The sequence below is a fragment of the Myripristis murdjan genome, chromosome 16 (genome assembly GCF_902150065.1).
Source record: "Myripristis murdjan chromosome 16, fMyrMur1.1, whole genome shotgun sequence".
Lineage (NCBI taxonomy): Eukaryota > Metazoa > Chordata > Actinopteri > Holocentriformes > Holocentridae > Myripristis > Myripristis murdjan.
In genome coordinates this window covers 24763437-24784362 of record NC_043995.1, presented here as the reverse complement: position 1 = coordinate 24784362, position 20926 = coordinate 24763437, and the positions used below count along the sequence as shown (strand labels likewise).

At 42.4% G+C, this 20926-nt stretch overlaps 1 protein-coding gene across 2 annotated transcripts in view; it reads left to right on the top strand.

Moving 5' to 3' along the window:
• The window catches only part of LOC115374115 (mannosyl-oligosaccharide 1,2-alpha-mannosidase IA), a 183651-nt gene that overhangs the window by 112100 nt on the left and 50625 nt on the right, over positions 1-20926 (top strand). For both annotated transcript variants that reach the window (XM_030072870.1, XM_030072869.1), the window contains exon 4: positions 12668-12748. In XM_030072870.1, coding sequence (XP_029928730.1) covers positions 12668-12748 — 81 coding nt within the window. The remainder of the gene's footprint in view (positions 1-12667; positions 12749-20926) is intronic.

Below are 20926 nucleotides of genomic sequence, written 5' to 3'. Positions count from 1 at the left end.
AAACATGGGAGTTGTAGTCGGTGCAAATGTGAAGCCGGGATGTAACTATGTCACTGAACCAGGTGGAGTTATTTACGGATCAAGGAGGTTTCATAACATAGCAGTCTTATGGGTTTGGCTTAGATGATTCATTTATCTAATGTTGAAGGGCTAAACTGGGAATGAATTCAATAAGAATTTAAAGACAAAAGTGCCTTTTTTAATCACTTGACCCAATATGTGACTAAAGGATTGTTACCAGAATCATCTCTGTATATTTAGTGGTTAACGCTGATAATAATGGTAATAATAATACTCTTAACCCCTAGAATCTGTGCACTTTTGTCCAATTTGCTCTCCCTGGGGACTGTTAGATACAGTTTGCCAGTGTGTGTGCTAATGCATGAAATAGATCCCAGTGAAACTCTTTATGCCTGAGGGCTGCGGATTATGCTGGGTGTCCATATTGTCTTTGCTGTTGCTGTTGAGTTTTTTCGTATGTAAATTTCTGAAGGTTTGAGCTCCACAAAGGAATACTCATCCAGTGTTTTGGGATGCCAACAGACGGGGAAGACTGCAGCAGAGTGGAAAGTTAACCAAATCACACACATCTGGGTGGTTGGACAGCACCGGAAAATATCTTCTTGTATTTTTTCAGTGAACTATTCCTTTAAAGTGTGCAGGATGGTAAAAGGAAGGCTGTCTGTTTTCAGTCGTAAAATATGTCTTCCTGTATCCTGGGGCTTACTGTCATGATAGGTTAAAAAAAAAAAAAAAAAAAAAATCAGATTCTGCTCCAGAGCCAGAACTGCCAGGCTCAGCTGGGTCAGTTCACATGAGCAGGTTTTTGGCGAGCTCCGCTTCGAGAACAATGCAATGTCAGTGAAATTTTGGATCTAAGATGTGGACCTGGCACTTTGAAAGCACACTGAGAGCTTATTTGAGTGTTCCTGTCCAAATGAGCCAAACAGTTATGACTTATTGACTGTTACGTAAAAGAAAAGGTAATTTTGTCTTGTGAGAACCCAGCAATAATTTCTGTTTTTGCAAGTAGGCTATTTTACTTTTCTACCACTGGTAGGGGGCTATTTCAAGTAATTGTAATTTTACTGTATTTGCCTTCACTTCATGGTTTACTCTCCAGTTTAATGAGTTGTTTTATGGCTCTGGGATATGGACAAAATCAATTAGCACAATATGTTGGACTGAATATATATTGTTGTTGTGACAATATTGTAAGGATGATTGTTTGCGTTTGCATAAATAAATAAAACAATCATCAGTAACGTGGATATGATTGCCTAGCAGGTAGACACAAATAATAAAATACCTGCAACAGTCTAATAAGTTCAGAAAACTGCATCCCTTTACTGTGATGCTGCCTTTAAAACCAAGAAAAGTCAGCACTTATGCTCTATCACAATATTACAATATCCAAAATCCCAGATGATATTGCCCAGCCCTAAGTTGTTGTATTCAAATTTTTGAAAACGAAGGAACTTTGGAGCGTTTTGCAGAAGTGTCACTTTAGTTTTCACGGCAAGATTGATTTAGGTGCAGTGCAGCAGCAGCAAAGCTCATTTCTGCTGCTCTCACAGCTTTAAAACCAAGTGTGGACAGCAGTCTGGCAAGTGTTCTCATAAAAAAACAAACAAACAAAAAAAAAAACCTTTTAAATTTTGGGGAAAACAATGGGAGTCTATGTCTGTCATTAGGTTTGTTGGCAATTACAGAGGGTAGTTAGGAGCTCCACTTTCCTCAGTAATTTGTAATTTTACTACCTGTCTTGCCTGTGCTAATTTATACCGATCAGATTAACGTCTATCTGAAATTAAGTGGAAATACAATGGAAAATCTGTCACAGGAACGGAAATCTTTAACCCCTGTCTAGGTTAATTTACTTGATGAAAACAGCCAACAATGCCTGTGTCTTGTTTTTGTCTTAATCTGTTTAGTCCACAGGGACAAAGGGGGCCGAGGCTATGATTGGGAGTTGATGGTCTACTGCTCTGGACAATGCAAAATGACAGTTGCACAGGCAGTTCTCTATAATTTCAATTTAACAAATTTGAGACTGAAATTCAAGATAAAGTAAAGCAATAATAATAGTAATCGTCCTGTGTGAGAACAAATCTATATATGGAGCTCCTTTCATCCATGAGTTTTACCCACTCAAATTACAATCAGGCTTTGTCCTCCCAAATTCATTTGTTTTTTTCCCTGCTGTCAGAGTTGAGTGAGCAGAGAGGAAAAACAGCCTGGAACAGCACATACACCCTAATCCCACCTTCTCCACACAACGTTGAATATCACACCACTTTTGTTCATCACGTCCTCTTCAGCATGCTTGAAAAGTACGTGATAAGTGTTTTTGTTATGGTACAGGTGTCCAGCTTGTTCACTAATACCAATAGTGGTATAAAACTCCATCGGCCATCTTTGACTTGCAAAACAGGATTAGGCTTTCAGATTGAGAGGAGCTCAAGTGCACTGGCTGTACTGGTACATCAGTGCAGTTGAAGTCATTGAGGTTTTGGTAGAAGGACTGCAAATGCTCTGCACAGTGTGGGTTGTTGTTCCGATGAACCCCAAAGGGGATCCTGGGCCCCAAGGCCAAAAAGAGTTTGTGCAACTAGTAAAGTTGGGCAATTTGCTTGCAGACTCTCACACAAGACACTCCTCGCACACAAGAGTGAAAGTTGGGTGAGAGTGTGGACTTGGGAGAGGCGCTCCATCAAGTCTCAGAGATTGCCTGCAGCATATCACCCACTGATATACTGCACAATATGGTGTGCATACTCAACCACAAAACACTGCGGAAAACACACTTTCTCCCCTGGAAACAGAGAGAAATGTATTGGCAACTTCTTCTAGCAAAATTGCCAAAGAATGAAATGTTGACGGAGTTCAATTTTGCATATGCCTCAGGCAAATGTGAACCGCATGTGTAGGCTGATACCCTAACCAGCAACAAAGAATATCTTATTGGACTATTTCACCACTTACTGTGATGTGAGTATTTGAGTTAGGATTTTGTGGATTTTTTTTAAACAATGTTTAGTCAGAGAAAACAGGCAGATATATGTTATATGATATATGAGCCTGTTTTTATAATCCGTTGTTAATCAGATGTCTAGATGTAGATTCTCGTCTGAGCGTGGCCTACAGTGACGGCGGTTGGCGACCGGCAGACATGGAGCTGGGTTGTTGTTTACCTCTGCAGAGATGTTGTTTGACCCCCAGCGACCTCCTGTCTATGGGAAACGAGACCCAGCTTGCTCCCAGTCACCAAGACGGCTCAGGAAAAACAGTGTCATGTGCAGTGCAAGGAGATGCTTGGCTGAGGACGCTGTGCCTCTGGGCTTAGGTCAAGCTGAGCTGACATTCTGTCTCGGAGAGGAAGGGGCAAAGAACTTTTTGCGTGGGTGGTTCATCATTATAGATATTTACTAGCACTTTTTGTCTTGTTGATGTTCCCTGTCGCTGTAGACTTATTGGCATGTACAACTGTTGACATTGCTCCTCGGCTATTACGAGAATGGCAGGCAGAATTAGCATTAGTCACTCACTCTGAGCCATATGGACATTTAGAGCCATGGGAACATGAAAAACAAACAGTTTAGTTTACATCGACAGTTTTCAGAATGACCTTAGCTGCTGAAATGTTTTTTTTTTTTTTTTTGCCTCGATGATATTAGTGCTTATTTACTTGGAAAGTTATATTTTCACAGTACATGGTTCAAGAACAACAGAAGCCACAAGTCACGGTGCAAAACATGGTGAAACGCAGACTAGACAGATTGTGTCCGTCTGAGAGGATTTATCATTGTGAACACGATAATGTAAGAACAATATATGATAGAAACTTCAGGGTGCTCCCCGCAGAGTAGATGATCCGATTAGATTTTGAAGCATGCTGTGTAAATTTGCAAATTAATGATGAAACTACCACAACTTCTTAATACTTGAAGTGATAGAGTTCAAATTAATACCTTCCGACTAGAAATATTTGTGGATTAATGCATTAATTAGCCTAATTAATGACCTCGTTAGCGCAAATGGTTATGTCTAATATATCATGCTGATTATAGAGGCATATTTGGCAGCTCAAGTACCACTTGTGTTTCCTATTTTTTTTTTTTTTTTTTTCATCAGTCGGAGAACAGCAGGCTCCTGTGCGGCTGAGACAACATGAAGGATGTGGCTCAGTCAGCAAGGCCGAATACAGTGGGAGGTATACGATGACAGGCAGAGGCAGCCAGCTCTACAGACAGTCAGAAAGAGGAAAGATGGACTGCAGCGGGGCGCCTAATAGCGGGAGAGCGCGAGTGTGCAGCAGTGTCCCACGAGACCTATACATTATCAGAGAGCCCTCAGTGGAGCTGCTCCTGTCCCCAGGAGAGAACAGAGGCCAGCGCACACAACACCGCTGTCTTGTTCGTGGTTTTGAGTGGATTTGTGTCTATGAATGTGCAGTGAGAGCATCAAAGGCCTGAGCCAAATTCCAATAAACCTCTCTCATTTTTATTGATAGTTTTCACTGACAAATATCTTCTCCTTTAGAGTCTAATGGAGAAGATGGAGGGGCTATGAGTGAAATGAGAGGACGGGGTAGCTGCAGCTAGGCTGTAACTCATCACCCGGGCAGTATTTGATTAATTATTCAGCAGCCTCTTAATTTGCAGCTTAATGCATCCAGCGAAGACGTTTATGATATAGGCAAAATTTTCTGTCTCTCCCTCTCTCTGTGTCTGGAGTCTCCTGGCAGAAGAGTTTAGAGAGAGGTTAGCACGCTGATTACACACCAGATTCTTAAAGATATGTAAAAGAAATGAAAGGTGAGACATAGCTACCTGCTGAGGTTTCAACCGTAAGCCAGTAGTTTATCTTAATACCCCCACACTTGGTCTGTTTAATCAGGGTTTATTGGCATGAAGATGGGAGTGCGTATTCACTGATGCATCTATTGAGGGCTTGCAGAAGTGCATCATGGATAAATCAGAACTCTCTGAATGGAACAAAAGTGGAGCAATCAAATGAAAAAGACTTGATATACTCTGACTCGCTAATCGTCACGTCTAATATTGATCAGTTAAAAAATCAGAAGCAGTCACTTTCCATTCGAGGATACCAAGCTGAACGGGGGCTGCAGAAGAATAGGGACACGACTCCCTGATGTTTTGATTGTTACTGAAAAGTTAAAATGAGCCTCACTCAAAGCAGCACAAACCCTTTTGATTAGTTTGTTTTCTTGTGTCATTTGGTCGGGTTCAAAGAACAGTGCGCTGTTGACTAATAGAGTCAAATTGGAGCTTCATCTCTTGGAACATACTAATGTAATGATGGATGGCATTCTCCCTGCCGACCACCATTAACTTTATTACGGAGGCCTCTCCTAACAGCAGTTGCATAAGTTTTAATAGCATACCACTGCAGAGTGAATGTGCAAATATGCATAAACAAAATGTGTTAGTGCAATATATACTGTCGGTCTTTAGGCCAATAGATTTAAATTCAGATCGAATAATTTAATCGAGTTATTTTCCTGTCACTGTCTTTTCCATAAGGTTGATATCACCAACCCAACATATTGAGCTATATGCTCTCATCATTTGTTAGGGTCCCTCTCATAGTGGGATGAAGTTTATGGCTCCCTCTCCATCAGAGTGGGCTGTTTAGCATGCTCCAGAGGTTAGCGGTCATTAACGGTAATGCCAGGCACCGCTCTCACAGCTTGGATGCTAATCAAGCCCATAATTACTGTACATTAGAAAAAAGCAGCCGCAGCTTTCTGTCCCGATGCTGGGTAGTAACTAGGTAGAAATGAGTGGCTCTGAGAAACTCTCAGCAGAGGCATTAGCAGCATCCTAGTATGCAGCGTGCTACTCTGAGGGGGATCCGCCTGGCAGGACTTAATTGGACCCTTTCATGATTTTCCCATGTTAATTAGTGATGTTAAGTTAAATCCCAGCCCGTCAGTGTGATTCAGCAACTCTTGGTTAAAGCAATCATCTGCTTAATTTTTAGCTTTGGCTCATCAGGTCAGTTTTAGCATCACATCAGTAGATTTGGCTTATTTATGTGTCAGAACCAACTTTGAGAGAGCCAACCGAAACCTGGATTACGGCATCACCAAGTGTCATCTGCCCAGTGACAATGATGCCTCTTTATTAGCTGTAAATCATTACATTAGCGTCTGAGCAGGACACACTGCTGGGCAACAGTCTAGTCACATCCTTGGCATAAATGAGCGCAGTGGCCCTGCCAATCAGGCTCATGTCCCAGGCAAATCTGGGCTGAGTCCGATAACAATCTCTGCCATGCTTGTTGAATGCTCATCAAGAGAAAAGCTAGCATCAAACAGTGTCAGCAACAATGCATGGTACTTGTGAAGCAGAACACCTACAAGCTGCAACAGCAGTGTACCCAATGAGTCATTACATTCATTAATTAATTTTCTTTTCTGCTGTGGTGCCTCCTGCACAACAATTAGATTACACAGAACAATTAAAATGGTAATTTGTTTCCATTATCTTACGTACTTTAAAAACTAAAGGCAGTTTCAGATGCAGTATCCAGTCGCTCCCTCAGTTAGAGACAATTTTTCATTTTCATTAAACGATCTCTTTACCTTTTGGAAATGATAGCAAGCAAAACTTTATTTACATAGCTCACTTCATCACAGGTGGGGGCACAACGTTCTTCACAGAGCGGGGGCTTCCACGGAAGTTGCAGCCACAAAAACTATGTGGATAGTGTACAGAATAAAACATTAGACACAAGTAAACACAATTAAAAGGAGGTAGGAATAGAAAATAAATAATAAAAAATAGAAAATAAATAAATAAATAAATAAATAAAAAATAAAAATAAGGAAATAAATAAATAAATAAATAAATGAATAAATAAAAACTAAAACAAAGAAGGAGAATAAAATAATTAAGACCAGCAACCAGTAAAAAATAAGATAATTAAAATAATAAAAATAAAAAAAAAACAAAGAAAGAAAAAGTGAGTTAAAAAACACACCAAAAAAGTAGGACTTGAATAATAATTACATAAACTATAAGTGGCAGCCGGAGAGCTCCAGCAGTTCTTGCCGAGGTATTTAGATCTCGGCTTGTTTTCCCTCGGCACTCGAGATGTTTTGTGTCTGTTTGTGCGAGTCAAAAGTTGTTTAGTACTTTCCAGTCGCAACACAGCAATGCAGATTTGTTCCAACCCTATCCTCGCTATCCGGTAATCATCGTTCAGACAGTCGCTTCTCTCTCCTTCCACGGTGCTTTCTCAGAGCAATGGGCAAATAAATAAAGAATACAGAAAAAGTGGAAGAAGAGATTTGTCTCGGAGGCAGAGAGCTTCTGTGTGTTGCCCTGACAGCCTTGTGTTGTCTACTAATTAGATGCTCAGCCTGAGAACGGCGAAGAGACAGATGAAAAAAAAAGAAAAGAAAAGAAAAACAGGTGTTATTCCCTTTACCTGGTTTCCCTCTCATACATATAGCGGAGCAATTATAGTTAGAGCCGCTGACTTTGCTTCAGGAGTGGGGCGTTTGCTGCACCATGCCTCCACTTGCCTTGAGCAGCAGTGAAGGGTGCTTTCACCCCTGCCTTGTTGGGAATGGTTAATTTGAACTCTGGAGCATTTAGCGCCTTAATCTGGCCCGCGTGGAGATACGGAAACACCTTCAAATACATCATGAGAAGTGGTTTTCTGTGCTGCTGCGGGTTTCATTTATTTGCCAAGGGCCATTTATTCATTATGTATTTGAAATTAAACTAAACCTGAACCACAGTCTTAAATTTCTTTCAAACTCAGATGAAGCATCATTTTCTCCAGTCACGCTGAAAGAGCAGGTTTTAGCCCAAAACCTGCTACATTTGGCGCCCTTCCTTGGAAATGACAATCAAGTCCGGACTTGAGGCAGGGAAGTGGCTCGGGAATAGTGCATTTAATGAAACTGAGTGATTTCTCTTGACATCTTCCCATTGTTGTCTTTGATTTTCTCTACATGCATTTGTTTGAATGCCACAATGATTATTTATATTATCATGAATTTTGAGCAACTTAAACATTGACAGAACGAGAAACATATTACAGTTTTTTTTGTGGAGCTTTATTTATTTATTTTTGCTGATATTATGCATTTATTTGTTAGTTTGTTTGTTTTCTTTATCAAATGCATACGGTAGAATTAAGTGCAAATCTGAATGGCTACCCCGACTGCACAGAAAAATGTGTTTTGGAAATAGCTGTTCCAGAAGAATACCCCGAAAAATTAAACCCAAAATTCACCAAAAAGCCATTCGATGCTGAAATGCAATTTGATGAAAATTCTATCAGAAGGTTTCCATTATACCTCAGTGGATTTGATGTGTTCTTCAAATAGCCCATTTGCGTGAAGGGGAACTTTTATACAAAGCTCGGTGAGTGATTTACGGGCTTTTGTATTGGAAAGTGAAAGTCTGATCAGCAAAACCCTTGTCAGTATTAACCCACCCGCCACCCCCCCTCCCCGTATCTCAAGCCTGTCTTGCTGAGTGCCACCATCACTGGTGATAAATAGACACTCTGTGCCTAATCACTGCCATCTTAGTGCCATTATAGAATGGACCGCTCATTTCAGGGTTGGCAAGACGTCTGAGCTCAGCCGCCATGCCAGAGGCGCTGGCGCTTTGTCTCAGGTAAAGTCCCCAGCCCCGCTGACTTGAGGGACGCAGCCAGAACATTCATCTTCACGTTACTACAGTTATTACATTGAGTGTGTTTCACAGCAGTGGGAGAATCACTTTGTTGCCACGTTCATTAGCTGTACTGTCCAAAGAAATAATATGTTGAACAGTGACATGTGCAGTAAGAGACAAGGACACTCAGTAATAATTGATCCCAAGGCCTTGAATATAGCAGGCAAAATATATCAACGGAAAATGGGTTTAAATATATAAATATTTGAAGAGATGATATATATGGAGATAAATGATAGCACTGAACAGATGCCAGTGACTTTCCATCCCCATGCTATCTTCAGAATGGGGGTAATTGCCCTCTCTGACACCCAATTAAGTTTCTTTATCATCCATACTTGAAGCAGCAATTTACCTCTCAAGGATTCTCCAAATCAATAAATACCCGTCTGCCTCAACCTTCAGCGAGCATAAGAGGCGATAATTATGGTGACATATTGAGACACATGTACTGCTTAACACCTCTAATTTCATATTTCGTATAAATACGGGAGTAGACTCACTGTACGTGATGTTGACAAACAGAAATGAAGCTTGACAAGCCAATAACTGTCTAAAGCCGTATTTGGATGGGATTAGTTTTATTAGAGGCGGTGAGGTGATGTGATAATTACGGCAGTGCTCCGGTGTTAGTAAAAATTCTAGCGTCTTTTACCTTCTGTGCTCTGTAAAAAATAACCCCAGGTGGTGTTAATTCTGTGCGAATCCAAATGTAAATACAAAATATTTTGCCGCTTCATGTCGGAAATAATTTTTCCTGGTGTTATTCTTTGTTTGAGGTCTTTTGATCTTGGAGCAGGCACTCGTGGAAATTCAGTTCACAGCATAATTATTATCCAACACTGCATAGAGGACTGAAAATCAGAAAAATCGAAAGTCGATCAACATCAAAAAAACAACAGCATAGGACATATTTGATGTAACAACAATGCTGAGATGGAGCTGATACACCCACCTCTGTTTTCACTAAGACATATTTATTCTGTCAAGAGGTCCAACATATTACAGGGGTCCTGCGATTATTACTACTTTACAGACATTGTGCTGAAGACTTATCCCGTCCCAGTAGGGCTTGAGAGCGTTCACAAGCACAGTGTGATGAGTTGTCGACTTACAGCTCCACTGCAGCGTAGCAGTTATTGTCAACAGGTGCCTTTGTTTTGCATTTCCTCTCTGCATTAGATTGTATGCTGGCAGCATGAGAACACACACAATAATGCTCTGCCGGTTCACAAGCAGGTAATCCTAGTATTTGTGTGCATGCGGCAAGCAAACTCAGAAAATGCAAGTATCCGGAGCTTGTTGCCTTAGGATCAGCTACTTGTATGGTGAGGAGGGTGCACCTGCATAGCAAGGGTTGATGACGTTTCTATGCAAAAGTTATAGTATGCGGTAAGATAAGACATAAAATCACTGTTTAGAGAGCGAGTTGTTGAAATTACAAAAGCTTTAGCCAACTTCAAAAATTAGCTAAATTTGCTTATTTATTTAATTATTTATTTATAGTCAACTCAGAAGACAGGGTCAAGTGCTGGTTCCCAATAAAATAAAAAAAAAATCTATTCCTGAGAAATTCTGTTTTTCATTTTCATTTTTTCCTTTTCAAAGTCATTGCAGAGTAATTATTTTGTGAATCAGTCCCTTTTCTAATCAAAAGCTACAAATTTCAGATAGATGCACGGCACAGCTCAGTTCATCAGCATCTGACTCTAAACGTACAATGAAAAAAAGATGAGACTCAGCCAGCGTTTTGAAATACACAATAGAGTCCAGCATGAATCACTAAACTCACATTGTGCAGGGCTCCTATTGATCAATACTTCCCTGCAGTTATAAACGGCTCTCAGACAAAAGCGGAAACAAACCACCAGGGAAGATTATCACATGGCTTTGACTCGCCGGCCTGACTTTATTGAGAATGGCCTCGGAGTGGTCTTTGATTTCTCCACAGAGGGTATCTCTGTTACACATACAATAAGGGTGGCAGGGGAGCTCACTGGTTAGAGAGGCTGCTTCATCAACAAAAGTTCACAGGTCTTATCCCCCACAACAGCTGTATCCATCAGCACCCGGGTATCCTGCGCTTGAATGACCAGTAAAACACTAAACTCCTCCCTGGATTGTCATTGCGAGTCACTCTGAACAAGCTAAATGTACCAACCACAGGCTGCTGTAAATATGAAATGAGAGTAGCAGCTGGAAGGGAAAGAAAATGGATTGTTGCAGCCAAATCTTTGCAGTTGCATCACAAATCTGCATGACTGCTGCCACGATCGTTGTTTAGACAATTGTGTGCATGCAAATAATGGCTAAATAGTATGCAGCCGCTCCACTGATATGATGAGAGATGGCTGAAAGCATATGTTCAGTACAGTGTAGGTCGACTCAGCAAGTAACAGTGAATCGTCCAGTGATGGAGATGGGTCTCCAGATTTAGGTTACTGAAAACAGGAGCTTTTTTTTTTGTCCACAGCCTTTGTCCCTTTGGTGCTCATTTGCGCTCAAATCATTGGGCGAGGTAGCTTGAGAAGAGTCACCTCACTCATGTTCTCAGGACCCGCTGTTCCCAAGATCCTACAATGTTCCTTTTGTTCCCTCTATGTCTTTTTTTTTTTTTTTTTAACTGAAATCAACCCCACTAATCCTCAATCCCATGTTCCCGCAATTTATAAAAGAATACTGATTTCCATACCTCTGTTATGGTATATTAAAAAAACGCATAATCTAACATGTGGTATGTGTTGAGTAAATAATATCGTGATTGAAATGGTGCAACTGGTCAAGCCACGTCCAAAGATGCTCTCTTATTCTCACTGATATTAACATGAACAAAGCTGGCGTTGACATTGGCATGAACAACATTAACCACATACAGTAGGGCTACATAACATTAAGCATTAGCAACATACACGATCCCAAAATGCATAATTTGATATGTTTGTTCGATATATGTCAGCACAAGACAGTGACAATCAGCTGACCAAATACTATTATCAGCTAGTTAATAAAACATTATAATTAGATTCTTCACTATAGCTGCCATTATCAGTAGACACCTATTCCAGATGTTTTCAGAGGTGGAATTATCATTTCCCAGACAAAGCGCATATTTTACCCAAATCTACCACTAATTCAGTTGGGATTGTATACGTTGCATATTTAGGAATCCAGCGACCTGCACAGTGACGCGTGGGTGTGTTACAAAGCGTGAGAGGACCCATTAAACAGTGAACCCAACCTTCTTTTTTTTTTAGTCCCTCTCCGCCTACATCAGCATTTTGAAACATGCACTACATTAAACATAGAGAGTGGTGGAGAGGGAGTGGGACTGGGAGAATCAACCATCAAATCAATTTGCTTATCCACAATCAAACTAAAGCAAGACACCACGAAGCATCCAGTTACATTTAACTACAGTTGACTTGTAATCCCAGAAAAAAAGACAAATGTCATTTTAGTAAATCATCCCCAGTTGTCACCTGGTACACCTGGATATCAAGATTCCTCAGGATTTCATAAACGTGCCGCCGTGTTTCTGATCAGTTGTAATAGTGCGGCGTGAACATGCAACACCTGGGTGTCATGAATTTTGATCACACACCGGCGGCCTGCTCCATGGAGAATTCACAGCATGCAGCGAGTGATGTGAAACATTTATCGACACATCTGTTTTTTCATGCGGGTGAGATGACTCAAGGGCATTGTACCTGGTTATCTCAGTTAAAAAATGCATAGACACACACACATACACACACACACACACACACTCACACTCACAAAGCTATATGGCCATTAAATATGAAAGAAGATAAATTATGATTATTACGATGAATTATTTCTGTCTTTTCCATTAAGGTCGCTGTGCTGCTCTACCACTGATTGAGGCCTGGACCGAATATGATATTTGACGATTTGATCTCTCTCTCTCTCTCTTGCTTTGACAGAATGGTGAGGCATCACTCTTTGAGGTGAACATCCGTTACGTCGGCGGGTTGCTGTCAGCATACTATCTGACAGGAGAGGAGGTAAGATTAATCGACGTCCATTATCCGTCGCTTCTAGTGAGAGCTGCTGCTTCCTTTATCCCAACCTGGCCCTGGTGTTTGAATGATGAACAGGCTAGCTGTGCGTGACTGCATTTGTGTGTGTGTATGTGTGTGTGTGTTTGTGGTGCATATAATCTTGCGTTGCATGCTCACACAACTTCCCCGTTTCACCCTTTTATTTTTTTCTGTTTCATCCGTAACTACATCGCTCGTCTGTAGTAGAGATCATTACAACTCTGCTCTCTGTAATGACCCAGGGCTCTGTGACTGAACTGATGCAGTGGTGCCTTAGAAGTTAGAAGGTATTATAAGAGGTATTATTTATTTATTTTTACTCACTGCTAAAAAAAAAAAAAAAAAAAAAAAAAAAAAAAAAGCGAGCGACACTTCAGCCCAACTCAAATGCGGCATTTTCTCCAATGCTCCACCTTGGCCGGCCTCGTCTCTACACCATGGATATAAGACAGATTCCAGTCCAGAAGATGGTGATTTATTGGTGATTTATTATATTACACTGGTTAAAGTTATGCCAAGGTTTGAATTGCTTGCCTAAAACATAGAGCTTGTCCTGCATCATCATGTCAGGTTGCAAATTAGCAGGTAATCTGTTTACACCTCTGCCAATTGGAGCCAAAGCCGATAATTACCTTGGACTGTTGCATGGCGCACACCACGGGGCATAAAAGGCCGGGTTAACCAGTTTACACTGAGCTCAGGTCCCAGATGGTGGTGGGATTTTAAGTCGCTGTAAAAGGGGTATTAGAGATGCTCTCCTCTCCTGTCGCTGAGCTGCCCTTGAAGAACAACTGTGGTTGCACCGGGCAGCTCCCAGGTGTGAATCGGTGTAACTACGAGAGTGTGAAGCAAGGCGCTGCTAAAAAGAGGTATGCATGCTCGGTAAACCTTGACTGGGTAAATAGAGGTTACAGAATTGCCTCTGACAGCCATACAGCGCAAATGGCCTAGTTCATTATCAATGTAGTGTAAAAGCACTAGAGGTCAACTTGCCACCGTAATGAGCATCTCGCCTCTAGCAGCCTCCCAGAGCGTACAGAACATACTATAGTGTAGATGTACTGTTCCGAATGGCCACTCTGCCGAAGAGGCTGACTTCCATGCAGAATCAGAATTAATGGAGAACATATCCAATGACACATGAGTACTCGAGTCTGTTTAATGGACATTGATTTGCAAGCTGAGCGAGTTGAGGGGAGAGCAGCGTAAAATTCCCCACCACTGCTGGATGGCTGAAATATGAATGCATTTTCTGCATGGAGCACAAAATAATGTTGAATTCATTACATTTTTGTGCAGTTAATGCCATCCAGAAAATGGGCTTCTTTTTTTTCTCACATGGTCCAAAGCCATTTCCATATATCTCATCAATAAATGACATTTTATTCATGCGTGCATGTGTGTGTGAGCATATATACTAAATAAAATAAATAAATAGAAACGTGATTGTCATTCAGTCACCATTCAGTGATTACTGTCAAACCTTTTACACCTCCTTTTTGTTTTTCATTTTCTTTTTTGGACCATAAGTGCCGTTCCTCTGTTTCCTCCTGCAGCCACACTGGAGCAAACCTTTGTCTTTATTATTATTGTTACCATCTCTCTGTGCGGCTCAGTCAATTACGTTCAGTTGACTGCAATCCCCCCTTCCTGTGTTCTTTTTCTGGGGACTTCATGCGGTTTTTAGCGCCCCGTTGTTCTCCGGAGATGGAGCACGACATCTCAGTTTCCTGACGGATGTATCAATATACTTTAGTGCGAGGCTATTATCCATCACTCGGCCGGTTTGTGTGCCATGCACGCCCACCCTCCGAAGAGATTCCTGGAACGAGATTTATCTCCACCTGGTCCCCCAGACCGCAATTCCCCAATTCCCCCATTTCCCCCATTCCTCCATTAGGGCCTTTTCCTGGGAGTCTCTTGTTCCATCCAAATGATAAAACCAACAGATTGAGGGGCTGTCGTTGGTAGAAACAGGTCCGCTTACCGCAGAGACTTAAATCACCTAAGATACAGTGTCGGCTAGGGAGGACCTTGCCATGGACGATTATGGGATTGTGGATCCAGTTTGACCAGAGGACATTTGGCACCTGGTGCTGCAGTAAATGACTGCTGGGGAGTGGGTGATGATAATGGCTCCTTGTGGGATGCAGTTTGCTGGAGAAATGCTTGGAGCAGGAATGGAGAAACACCTGACCATTAATAACCTCCTGTTGTTATGACCGTGTGTGTGTGTGTGTGTGTGTGTGTGTGTGTGTGCATGTGTGTGTGTGTGTGTGTGAGTCTCCAGAATCCAGGGATCATGGCTAGACTTTATGGAGGCAGCCTCAGGTTAAATGTCTTGTTCAAATGTGCCTGGCCGGTCAGAGCTGCTCCTGCTCCGTTTTCTACTCTTTCATCTCTCACCGACACACACACACACACACACACACACACTCCTGGCTAGGCCCAAATGGCTCTGACTGTGCTGGCAATTACTGTAGGTGTACGATGTGTGTGCCGTGCTGTGTCTGTGCCTGTATGTGCATTTATCTGTCTTACCAATGCTTCCATATACTGTACTGCATGCACTTGGCCCTCATTTACCTCCTCATCTCCATGACATGCGAACAAATCATATCTCTCCAGTAGTTTATGCTATGTGTTTGCTCATACGTGCGTGCATGCGTGGATGGATCCACGTGCATGAAGTCGAATGTGTGTATGGGTTTGTGTGGGTTTGTCCATGTTATTCACCATCATCTCTCCTCCATGTAAGAGCTTAAGTGTTTGCATATGAACTCGACCTCTATTTCTCCACTACATTTGTGTTTGTGCTTGTGTGTGTGTGTGTGTGTGTGTGTGTGTGTGTGTGTGTGTGTGTGTGTGTGTATGTTGCCTTTGTCAGCCTCCGTTTTTATGAATATGAATGTGTGTGGTGAATGTGTGTGGTGGTGGGACCTTGTTTGTTCCAGTCTCCTCTTCCTCAGTAAGAACAGAACATGGCAACGGGAAAAAAAAAAAAAGAGGGGGGAGAGAATGAATTCTATCAGCCTTGTGTGAAAATTGCCCCTGGGTTGAGCTAAAGCAGCAGGGAGAGAGGGTGGCAGCAGCCGGCAGAGGAGAGGAAAGAAGTGCATTCATATGCTCATCAGCAAGGAGGCGAGAGAGGGAGAAAGAGCAGAGGAGGTGAGGGATAGAAAAAGACAGAGAGAGAGCGAGAGAGAGCGAGGACAAGAGAGTCAGAGATAGGCAGGACAGAGGAGAGAAGAAGTGTGTTCATATGCTCATCAGCAAGTGTAAGAGCGGACGGGGCGACGGTACAAGGATGCAGAGCGAGAGTGGAGAGGAGAGGGAGAGAATAGAAACAGTCAGAGAGAGCATAAGTGAGGGAGAGGACAGACAGAGGAGGAGGATAGACAGAGGCAAAGAGGAGGGCGAGGATGGAGAGAAGAGAGAAAGGGACAAAGGCAGAGAGAGAGGGGGGCGAAGGAGAAAAATGATACTACCAGGGAAAAGTGAGAAAAGAGTGGGAAGTGAGACAAAAGAGCAAGGGAGAGAGACAAAGAGAGAGACAGAGAGAGGGAGTTCATACGCACATTCCCCCTGCAGTAGACAGGTGCTGATTAAGAATCAGGCATTACAATCATCGACAGCAGCCGTGCTCTGAACCCCATTTTACCCTGCAAAATCTTGTCAAGCCAACAAATAAAGGTCAGTGCACTCATTCTGAAAAACAATGCTGCGAGACCACATACAGATGTGGAGAATTAACATGCTGCTGCGGTTCTGCTGCCAAGGAAATATTGCGATGGGGCAGGCACCTTCTCCTAGCTGAAGCACTGATTCTTATCCCAAACACCTGAGACACGTTCCCTGCGATCCACTGTAAAGCCGGCAAATTTGTCGTTGTAATTAAATTGCAGTTATGTACCATCATGCCAGACTAGGAATCAGTAACTCTAAAAGCTGCTTGTGCATGGTCAAAAAACATAAAAGTCTATTTTCCTTTAATTGGCTTTTCTTACTCATTCCTGCTCACAGAGATGAATCTATCTCAGCATGCGAGTCGCCAAGACATCACAGGTGCAAGACAGAGAGCCACAGTCGTGCCTGCAGGCATTTGAGATCCTCCAGTCCACCTGACTTACATGTCTGGGGGGGAGGGGGGACATGAAAACACTTGGGAATCTGGGTCGTTTTGGCTGTGAGGCTCTAAACACTGAGCCAATCTGACATTCCAGGTCTCGTGTTACTTTTCTCAAATTCCCATATTTTTCTCAAGACCTTGGGGTCAGTTTTTGAGGCTTCTTGGCATCATTAATTACCTCAATTTCGGAAATTTCCTAGTGAGAGGATTTGGTGGGGGAAGGGTAGAGTGGTTGCACCAGCCTGTGTTGTTTTCCTTCTAATTTGGGTGACCCACTTCTGCCTCCAAACATGGTTTTATTTTGCCCCATAAAACAGGAGAGCATGTATGGATGATGCACGCAGACATCACGACAGAGACAGACGTTCCTCGCCGTAAATTGTACATTATCTCATGCGTAATCACAGCTTCATCTGCATTTCTCTCTCTCTCTATTTGCCTTTGCTTCTTCTCTCTGTGTTGTCTCTCTTCTCCATCATCAAGTCACATCCTTACAAACGCTGCGGAAAACGCAGGTGTCATGTCATCTTTGGCGATGCATATGCATGAACAGAGGAACAAAGTTTATTCTTAGAATGAACAGTTTGACCTTTACTTGCCTGCTTGACGAGATCATACGGAACAAATTGATATTCATAACGCAGCTAACGTCAGCCTGCCTGCCTTAACACTCAATCAGCGGCCGAATACTTGGGGAGAATATGAATATTATCTGTCTATGTACATGTTCCTGTCCCTGTCTCTGCCCTTGATTGTCTTTGTTTTTGTTTTTTTGTTTTGTTTTGTTTTGTTTGTTTCTCTCTCTCTCTGCATTTTCATTTTTCTCATTCTGTAATGCTTTCAGAGAGTATTCAGCCACTTAGGCGTACTGGCATTTTATGATGTTGATTGAAAATGGATTGAAGATTGCGATTTTTTGTTGTCTAAAGCATCTATACACAAACTCATTAAAGATAAATCTGACTTGATGCCCGGTAAAAGCACCTTTGGCAATAATTGCAGCTGTTAGTCTTATTGGGAGCATCTTGGCACATCTGTGTTTTGGAATTTCCGTGCACTCTTCCTTGCAGATTTTTGTCAAGGTCGGTCAAGTTGGCGGAGAGAGCCTCTGTGCATCGTTTACCTCCTGCACCGAGACGGCTTCATGTGCATTTTTTCAAAACTCTAGGTGTGCCATCTTGTGCCTGATTTCCAAGGGTAGCTTCCTTTTTAGTAACTCTGCTGTGGAGCCCAGATTTTCAAAGAGCTTCTGATCCTTCTGGCATAATTTCATTACAGTTAGGGAACGCTGTAGATCTGCCAGTGGTGCCTGGATTTGTGGTTGCTGTCCTGACTAAATCAAGTCATTTCGGCTTTGATTTCTGACATGTTACTCGGCGCTATTGGTTTGTAATATTAATCTTGGGTCTGAAGTCCGATACCATTATCCCATTTTAGTCTGGTGTTTGCTCCTGATATCAGTCCTTATTCAAAACCAGGCCATTTTTATGCTTAGTGCATTTCAGATGCTTCTATTAACATTTGTCGTTTTTGTTGTTCTGTTGGGGTTTTTTTTTCCTGCTTGAATTGAAACAAGGTGTCCATTAGCCAGACCGCGCACTTCACACACAGGAGACTATTTGTCACGCAAGATGGTTTCCAAGACATTTGCACAGCCATCTCTCTGGCTTTATTTTCACAGAACAAATACTTGGCCAGCTCTGTCTTCAATCCACTTTTTTTTCCTGCCAGGTGGGTCAGAGGCTGCTTTATTTTAACCCCCATTTTCCCCGGCTTGACATCTTTACGCTGACATTAACCCGGTCAGGTCCACCAATATCCCAGTATAAATGCACAGTGTAAAAAATTGTTTTCCATTTTTTTCCCCCCTCTCATGTTAGAGCCAACCGTGCTCTTGTGAACTTCTAACAGCTCGCTTATCCCTCCATTCCAGATCCATTCCTCCTCACAATTTTGTTTCTGAATTATACATACAGGTCCTTGGATTTCATGGCAGTGGAGACATGTCTTTTATAGACATGGGCTTCATTCAAAATCATGTCCAGTGAATTGGCCACAGTTGGTTTTGACCTCAAGCAGATTTTTTAAATTAATTTGAAAAAAGTCAAAATACATTTTGACATTGTGGAGAAAATTCAAAGGGCCTGAATATTTTCAAGTCTCTCTCTCTCTCCCCCAGTAAATTTCTCCCTCTCAGTCTCCGTCTCACCCCTGTCCTTATATACTCCGTCATCCTCCCCGCTGTGACCTTGTGTCCTGATGGAAAGGGTTGGGTTATAGGAGACAGAAATATATTCCAGGTGATTTTTCTTCTCAGTAAGTTACTTTACAGTATACGGGGAGCCAATTGAATTAATCTGAGCCCCAGTGGTCCGGAGAGCGGTGATATTCATCAGAATGTGCACGGTGAGGATCCCTTTTCAGCCAACCCCAGGGAGAGCCAGGGATTTACTCTCCTGCCAGTGAAGGGTAGAGCGCTTCTACCAAGGCCCCCCTCCCCCATCACACCATCACACTGGCTGCTTCTTACATAAGCTGTGCTGATAGGGTGGAGAAAATGGGAAAATGAAGTCTGGTTGAAACGGGAGATATATGGCCTGCCCGGGCAGGTTGGGTAAATTGTAGATGAGCACGATACATTGGGCAGACAGTGCTAAGTATGGCCATATGGTGATGATCTGACATAGAGGCAGGCTAGTATCCAAGCAGCTTCCCTTTGAAATTCGTCTGTTTTCCAGTCTAGGGGAAATTGAGTTTCCATGTAAGTAAGAAGAACATTCACTCTTGCTCCTTTTAGTGAGAAACAAGAGAAAACAGTTTGTGCTGCCCGCTATTCTTTGATGTCAAGCTGCCACGTGTTACATGGTTTGACTGGGGATGAATTGGAGGAGACGGTTAAGGTGACTGTGAGAGTTTCCAGCGGGGTTTTCTGAGTGCATCGCTCGGTTCAGGGCTGTTGCTGCGTTTCTGTTCAGCAGTTCCAAAACAAACTTTGAGTCCACATTGTTTCAGCGTCTGGCAGAGCTGGGCTATATTATTGTGGAATACTGATATCTTGGTATGAGACTAGGGGCCCTATCTTCTGCCACCCGCTACCCGCTGCCACTACCCGCTACCTGTGAATTGCGCATTTAGGAGCTTCCGCTATCCCTAAACGGTATCTTGCGCCCCCGCTACCCGCTATACCTTATGCCGACTCCTTTATTTGCGCCTGGAGGTGTGCCCGTGGGCGTGTTTTATGCGCTTTCCCTACAATTGCTATCTTGAGCACACACTTTAGGGAAAGCGGATAGCGGGTGGTCAGGACCACCTGCTATTTTAGGCTGTTTTAACTTGGACACTTACGCCAGTGTGTTTTATTGTTTTATCATAAGCCAGCAGCTGTGCTATATTTTTATTTTTAATATTTTATTTGCCCAATCTACCTTGTCAATAAATTAGTTTACACATAGTTCCACCTCTGCCTCTTGTGTCTGTGTGGTGTGGCCCGGGGATTTTACTCAATCAGTACAACCTTGTGACACGTCCACTTGGACACATGTGGACGTGCACATGCAGCTCCACCTCCCGAATTAACTCGCCTATAATATAATATATAATATATATATATATATATATATATATATATAAAAAGCCACCGTGCTTTACCCTCAGTTGAACCCCTGAGAAAATCTACCTCCCTCTCTCCATCAGGGGTTTCGGTTTGCGGATTTAGGATTTAGGATTTAGGATAGCGCAGCCTGCCCTTAAAGGCAATGGCACCTGGCACACTGATTGGTGTAATTGACGTAACGCCCAAAACACGCCTATGCATAATATAGCAAGTGTTTTACGGATAATGGCAGGTGCGCAAGATAGCAACTTTTGCAGGGGAACGCCTCTTGCACAATGCTAAATCCCCAAATAACGGGTTTAGGGACTCTGGCGCAAGATAGGGCCCTAGATGTCGTTTGGGATTTTGGAATATTGTGATTTCATTTCAGTGGTGCCCTCTCCTGAATTTAAAGGCTGAA